Source organism: Penaeus monodon, chromosome 32 (genome assembly GCF_015228065.2).
Source record: "Penaeus monodon isolate SGIC_2016 chromosome 32, NSTDA_Pmon_1, whole genome shotgun sequence".
NCBI lineage: Eukaryota > Metazoa > Arthropoda > Malacostraca > Decapoda > Penaeidae > Penaeus > Penaeus monodon.
Genome location: NC_051417.1, coordinates 12,958,946 through 12,959,248, shown reverse-complemented (window position 1 = coordinate 12,959,248; position 303 = coordinate 12,958,946). Strand labels below are relative to the sequence as shown.

Sequence of the window (303 nt, the reverse complement as noted above, 5' to 3'; positions counted from 1 at the left end):
TACCTTCTCCACGAGGAACTGATTGAGGAACACCACATCATGAGCGCCGTCATTATCGAGTAGAACTTGAGTCACGTTCTTGAGTATGAGGTGAGGGTTGAATGTGTAGAACTGATCCGTGAGGAGGAGGTCGCTCAGGGCCGCTGCAGATTTTCCCCGGGCTCCAAGGAGGAGCATGCTCAAGGTGGAGATCAGACTCAAGGGGGACATGACGAAGTTCTTCCGCTTGTATTGTCTGGCAGCCTTTTTGTACACCTGAGGATGGGGTTGGTTTTGGTATTGTTGTTATTGGTGGCATTGATT

At 50.2% G+C, this 303-nt stretch overlaps 1 protein-coding gene across 1 annotated transcript in view; it reads right to left on the bottom strand.

Annotated features, from left to right (window-relative positions):
• The window catches only part of LOC119593504, a gene marked incomplete in the record, with an annotated part of 62,412 nt that overhangs the window by 8,798 nt on the left and 53,311 nt on the right, over positions 1-303 (bottom strand). Inside the window, 1 exon segment of the mRNA XM_037942456.1 lies at positions 4-255. Coding sequence (XP_037798384.1) covers positions 4-255 — 252 coding nt within the window.